Genomic DNA, 6,845 nt, shown 5'->3' on the forward strand with positions numbered 1-6,845 from the left:
CTATTTAATCTTTTTAGATTGTTTTATCTGCTTTTTAGTTTGACACGTTCCCATGAAAATAGACATAACTTGGTGTTGTGTTTCCCCATAATTAGGTGAACTCTTTATATTGCCTCTAGCTATATATAACACGAAAGGATTGAAACTTTTATTTCAACCATAGGTTATCACAAACCTTTATAAGAATACATAATAATACATATATACATAGGCACTAGTCACTAGATATATACAAAGTGACGAGAGTTCTATTCTACATATTTGTTCTAATTTCACGATGGATAGATTTTGGTCATGTAGATTTTTCTTTGCTCTTTCTCTTTTCCTCCATTCTCAAATTAGTTCTTCTGACAAAGGTAATTAATTAATATATACATTATTATCTAGTTTTATTTATATGTACGTCAGTATGAAGTTAGAGTTCTACCTTTTTATCGCAGCTCCAAACTACTCCTTCATGCGCGACGCGACAGGGACTCCAGCGACGTCGTACTACGACTACATCATCATCGGTGGCGGGACTGCCGGATGCCCTCTAGCCGCAACGTTGTCTCAAAACGCCAGCGTCTTGCTACTCGAACGCGGTGGCGCACCATACAACAACCCAAACATCACAAGACTCTCGGCTTTCGGAGCAGCTCTCTCTGATTTGTCCGAGGCCTCGCCGTCTCAGCGTTTCATATCCGAGGATGGTGTTATTAACGCACGTGCTCGAGTTCTCGGCGGCGGAAGCGCTCTCAACGCCGGCTTCTACACACGTGCTGGAACCAAATACGTTAGGTTAGTGCATACATGTATATCGATCTACTAGCTAGAGACATTAATATATGTAGGACACTGAATTTTTTAAAATATGTAGAGAAAATTGGAGTATATATAAACATTATTAAAATCTGCTAGGGTTGCTCATAGTTATAAAAGTAGAAGATTTATTATTTGTTGTTGCGTTTGGTGAGTCAACCTTATAATACTTCTTCTGTTTCGAATTACTTGTCATTTTAGAGTAAAATTTTTGTTTCAAAATAAGTGTCATTTTCGGTTTTTAATACAAAATTTATTGACAATATTTTCTACTCTATTTTTTTATTGGTTAATATATAGTTATGTGTATTGGAAATAGTGTTTTTATTTTGAAAATATGTAAAACAAAATATTCTCTTAATCTATGTACATAAATTTAGAACGACAAATAATATAAAACAGATGGAATAATTAATTAGCACGAATTGAAATGTTTTTAGAAACATGGGTTGGGACGGAAGGCTAGCGAATGAGTCGTACCGTTGGGTAGAAGCCAAAGTGGCTTTTCAGCCGCCGATGGGACGGTGGCAAACCGCCTTGAGAGATGGGTTACTGGAGGTTGGAATCGTCCCTAACAATGGCTTCACTTATGATCACATCAATGGCACCAAATTTGGCGGTACTATTTTTGATCAGAACGGCCATAGACACACTGCCGCCGATTTGCTAGAGTACGCTAATGCCGAGGGTATCACCGTCCTTTTGCATGCTACTGTCCACCGGATCTTGTTTCGAACACGAGGTACGTACTTAATGACAATGTAGTATATAAGACTACATTACATAGAAATTTGGTTAAATTTATCGCATTATATACATACTTTTATGGTGATTAAAGTAACACATTACGTATACTAAATTGTACGATTTAGCTAACTATCAAATCTCCAATTAATATACTCTTATAAGGTACCACCAAGCCCATAGCAAACGGAGTTGTGTACCGGGACCGGACAGGTCAACCCCACCGAGCTTACCTAAAGGAAGGCTCGTTTAATGAGATCATCGTGTCGGCCGGAACCTTAGGGAGCCCACAACTCCTTATGCTAAGCGGCGTCGGTCCATCAGCTCAATTACAAGCCCAAAACATTACGGTGGTGATGGACCAGCCTCATGTGGGTCAAGGGATGCACGACAACCCTATGAACGCCGTGTTCATCCCTTCTCCGGTCCCTGTCGAAGTCTCACTCATCGAGGTAGTTGGAATTACTGGCGAAGGAACATACATTGAGGCTGCTGGTGGTGAGAATTTTGGTGGTGGAGGTGGAAGTGGTTCATCCGCTAGAGACTACTATGCAATGTTTTCTCCAAAGGCAACGTTATTAGAGTCAAATTCAATGAAATTATCATCAGCCCAACCTTTTCAAGGAGGCTTCATTTTAGAGAAAGTAATGGGCCCGCTATCCACGGGTCATATGGAGCTCCGGAACCGAAACCCGAATGATAACCCAGTTGTGACGTTCAATTAGAGATGTCAATCATGGACCTGGACCGCGGGTCTGGCCCGTAAAGAACTGTTGCGGGACGGGATTGGGCCGAGATTTTACAGACCCGCAAATTAGCGGGCTTTGCGGGACGGGTCTTTGCGGGACTGGGTCTTTTGCGGGACGGGACGATGCGGGTCTGCGGGATTACAAAGACCCGCATTTTTTTCCCTTTCAATTCTTGTGTTACCTCAAAAAAAATATAAAAAGAGTGAAAAAAGTAATTTATATTACTTTTCTCTGAAAAAAGAAAAAAGCTTCAGCAATGATGATTCGAACTCCGACTATGATGTTTTGAGCTCCATTAGTGTTTTAATTTAGTGTTTTTTTATTAATTTTGGGATTAGCGGCTTAGATTTGGTGTTTGATTATATTTAGTTTTTATTCATTAAAACTAAAAAATTGGTTATGAACTTAGGAGTTATAAGCTAATGAAAAGCATATTCTGAAATTATCTTTAATTGTTATGTAAATATGTTTGAGTGTGACAAAATTAACTATAACTATTTTATTTGGTTAAGATAACATGAACAAGACTAAGCTCTGATCAAAGCGGTAACGAGAATAAGCTATGGTTAGAGCCTTGATCGACTAAGCTATTTAATTCTATAACAATGATGTCGTTCAGCTGAAAGAGTTAGTCTTGTTACTGATTAGAGCCTTCTTCGATATGTATTTTATTCTTCATGTTCTCTCGTTACTTATCATTGTTATCTTGTTACATCAATAGAATAGAATATACATTAACATCTCATTTTTACATGCACTTTTTGTTTGGTTATGACTTCATATATATATAATCATCTCATGTTCTATATGCACTTTTAATAGAGAAAATATGCATAATATATAACAAATTTTGAAGAATTTGCATTGTAGACATTTCATGTATATTAATTATGTGAACTTGGTTATGTAGGGGAGCAGCCTGAGGCATCTTAGAGCAGCATGCAGCATCAGGAAGTGTTCTGGAGCGGCCTGCAGTGTCAAGCATGATCGAATACATTACATTAACGTATGTCCCGCGGGACAGCCCGTAAAGGAGTGTGCAATTTGCGGTACGGGCTTGGGACAACCTTTTGGAGACCGCAGCCCGCGCGGGCCTGACCCGCCGTGATCCGCAAAGAGATGAACCCGCTGCGGTACGGGACGGGACAGGACGGATCAACCTGTTTGACATCTCTATTCAATTGTTTCCAACACCCGGACGACCTAAAACGATGCGTTCGAGGGATCCAAACCATAGAGAGAGTTGTGCAATCGAAGGCGTTTGAACGGTACAAGTATGCGGATATGTCTTTTGAATATCTGCTTAACCTTACGGCAAGTACTCCAGTAAATCTTAGGCCGCCTCGCAGCGGTCCTGGAGCCTCGTTGCCTCCATCAGCCGAGGAATTTTGCCAACATACGGTTACAACAATCTGGCATTACCATGGAGGATGTGTTGTTGGTAGAGTCGTCAATGGGGATTACAAGGTTATTGGTATCGACCGGCTTAGGGTCATTGATATGTCGACCGTTGGTTATTGTCCTGGTACAAACCCTCAAGCCACGGTTATGATGCTTGGCAGGTGAAGACAAATCATTCTTGCTATCATATATGTATATCGATTATGTTTACATTTTTTTCACTAACTGCTAATGGTTTTAGGATAATATGCATGCAGGTATATGGGTGTGAAGATCATGAGAGAGAGACTCGCCAATAAGTAGGGTTTTGGATAGGATCATGTTTTGGTGAAATCGTTACTACCTACAAATCAAATGAATCAAGATCTTATTAGTCAATGTTTCTAGTCTAGCTGCATACATGTTTTGGTGGTACTTTTATATAATACACGATCTTATTTTCCTCCATTACCATTAGGTTAACCTATAGAGGCATACTGAAATTTGATAATCTTGCTTTTACCATGATATTTCATACAAAGAAATACGAACTAATTATGACCATGATGTGGAGAAACAAGATCGCTATGATCATCAGTCTGTTATTATCGTGGAGCCGTTGAGGATATATTCCACGAGCACCATTAGCTATTCTCTCGTTATGCCTTCGATTAAAGCGAACCCTTACCAGCTTTTTCTAATAGAAAAATGAAAAGTGAAACAACAATCGAATAACTATATTGTTCTGGAAAAGAGGAATGTACGTATATCAATTTAATTCTCACTATTAAAAGTTATGAGCAACTTAAGATGCCGACATTTATTTGCTATGAGATTTTTGTTGAACAGTAATGCAATACAAAAATGTGCGAGAAAAAATAGAGTTAAGAATTACATAACAGAGCACACTGACAACAGATGGATTACTAACCAAAACATAAATCAACAACAAGCACACAAAAACAACTTTCACCATAATCAACTTCCCTGTTGGAATCTTGGTTCAAGACCCTATGTCCATTATCAACCTTTGATCTCTGTCTTCTTATTTGGTTCGAACACAAACTTAAAAAGAGATTCCTTTATAGACAACAACTCCGGGAACTCTGTTTTCAACTTAGTGGCATCAAGCTCATTGTTACTCCTCGGAGCTACAATCACTTTCGCCTGTTCTTCCAACGTGAAGTTCTTCCAAGTGAAACTCGGATCGACAAACTCTTTATACATCTCTAGTATCTCATTGTGGCTCACCACCCCCGGATTAGTGAAGTTCCATATCCCAGTCAGGTTCCTCTTCGCCATCTCCAGCGAGATAGGGAGGAGCTCATCGAGGATCGTCATCGAGTTCGGAATGTCCACGACTTTCTCGTACCGAGTTATCTTGGTGATGAAGTTTCTCGGGTTCGAGAGATCTGATGAGATAGGCATCCTTACACGGAGCGTGCATACGTTCTCATAGTTCTTGAGCAGTTCCTCAACCTATTACATAAACCATTGTTAGACCTATAATCCGGTTTATATTAATTGTGATTCGGTAATGATTTTATCAATATCATTTAAATTAAACCGGAATTAACCGGACCAATCTGTTCAAGATGTGTAATGTGAATAAGTTTCTGACCATAGCCTTTGTCTTGGAGTAGAAGGAACCGGTGAAGTTAGGTGTGTCCTCTTCTTTAAACCCGAGACCCGACCCGAGAGGATGACCCGAATCGTACTCGAATATGCAACCCGTGGCGTAGTTGATCAACACGAGGCCTCTCTCCCTGCAAACGTCGGCCAGAGTCAAGGTTCCGACCACGTTTGTACGGATGGTCTCCACCTTGTGGGACTCGCACCAGTCTACGTTCGGTCGTCCGGTGACTCCCGCGGCGTTGAAAACATGGCTCGGATTGACGGAATCAAGATCGGAGACGAGCGATCGGCGATCCTCGAGCCGGCCTGAACCGTAGGTGTATGGGATTCCCTGAGCTTCGCAGAGCTTGCCGAGAACACCGCCGATCCAGCCTGTTCGGCCGTAGATTAAGAAGTTGAGAGATGAAGATGAGCCGTTTGCTTCTGCACCCATTATCTCTGTCGTGATCGAAGATTTCACCGGCGAAGAATAAGTAAGAGATTGTGATATGTCATCGCTGTGTGAGTGGTCGTCGTTATTTATGCTATTTTTCCAAGGACAAAACCTCAGTTTTGCCACTTCATATTATTTATTTTCACAAATTAGACCATAATTTTATTTTGCTACTTGAGCGCCCTCATATGAGCTTAAGATGAATTTTATACAATAGAAGTATTACTAATTCTACGATTATGTACTATATTTTAACCGAATAAAAGAGAACTACCTATTATATATTTGAGAATTTGCATTACGTTGGAAGTTTTTTTTTGGGGGGGGGGGAATGTAGTTTAGGACCTTTAGGTAAAACATTCCATGGATTTGGTGTGTTTTATATTATTTGATGAAACTAAGAGACTATAATTTAAATTTATCTTTCAATCAGACAAAGGAATTAATTATAATTAACACGAGAAGATTCCGCTTAATTAAATATTGAGAGACGAAAAGTAATTACGAATATTTTACTTCTGTAGAAAACAGCAACGTTTTTCGTGTGTTGTAATATTTTAAAACACTGAAACCCCATTGGTCTTAATTTGGAACCTCGCCCTCATGGTGGCCCTCACCTCACCACGACAGATTAAACTAATAGAAAACAAAGTCCAATCAATCATGTATCCAAGTCATAACTATAGCTTGACTATCGATTAATCTACAAAATACGAATAAATGAAATTAATTCTATTTTATGATAATACACCTCCTTAATGAATAACGACACTTGTTCGTATTAAATCCATCCAACGCAAAACAATAGAACAAGATATATTACGACAGAGGGGACAAAAAAGAAAGTCAAATGATACGGCTAGGACACACATAAGACACACCAATATTAGAGGGACACCAGTCCTAGTGAGTAACTATTAATATAAAGTATGAAAACGAATGTAAACTGAGAGGTTAATGAAGTGAACACACGAGCATTTGAGCTTGGTTTTGAAGTAGAAGGGGCTAAAAGGGAGTGAGAGTTTGTTCCAATTCCTCTTGCGTTGTGGTTGATGAACAATTGTTTTTTGTTAAATAAAGATATTATATAGATATCGATAACT

At 39.3% G+C, this 6,845-nt stretch overlaps 2 protein-coding genes across 2 annotated transcripts; one reads left to right on the top strand and one right to left on the bottom strand.

Moving 5' to 3' along the window:
• Positions 1-231: 231 nt before the first annotated feature.
• LOC108855433 (protein HOTHEAD-like) lies at positions 232-3,998 on the top strand. The gene is made up of 6 exons (XM_056993109.1): positions 232-356; positions 441-780; positions 1,242-1,543; positions 1,711-2,269; positions 3,479-3,856; positions 3,953-3,998. The coding sequence occupies exons 1-6, from the start codon at positions 278-280 to the stop codon at positions 3,996-3,998; spliced, it is 1,704 nt and encodes a 567-aa protein (XP_056849089.1). The 5' UTR covers positions 232-277.
• Positions 3,999-4,657: 659 nt separating this feature from the next.
• On the bottom strand, positions 4,658-5,807 carry LOC108840297 (bifunctional dTDP-4-dehydrorhamnose 3,5-epimerase/dTDP-4-dehydrorhamnose reductase-like). Its single transcript, XM_018613134.2, has 2 exons — positions 5,296-5,807; positions 4,658-5,153 (listed from the first exon to the last, which is right to left on the bottom strand). Exons 1-2 carry the CDS (start codon positions 5,740-5,742, stop codon positions 4,698-4,700), a joined length of 903 nt encoding a protein of 300 aa, XP_018468636.1. The 5' UTR covers positions 5,743-5,807; the 3' UTR covers positions 4,658-4,697.
• Positions 5,808-6,845: the final 1,038 nt, after the last annotated feature.

This window comes from Raphanus sativus, chromosome 1 (assembly GCF_000801105.2).
Source record: "Raphanus sativus cultivar WK10039 chromosome 1, ASM80110v3, whole genome shotgun sequence".
Lineage (NCBI taxonomy): Eukaryota > Viridiplantae > Streptophyta > Magnoliopsida > Brassicales > Brassicaceae > Raphanus > Raphanus sativus.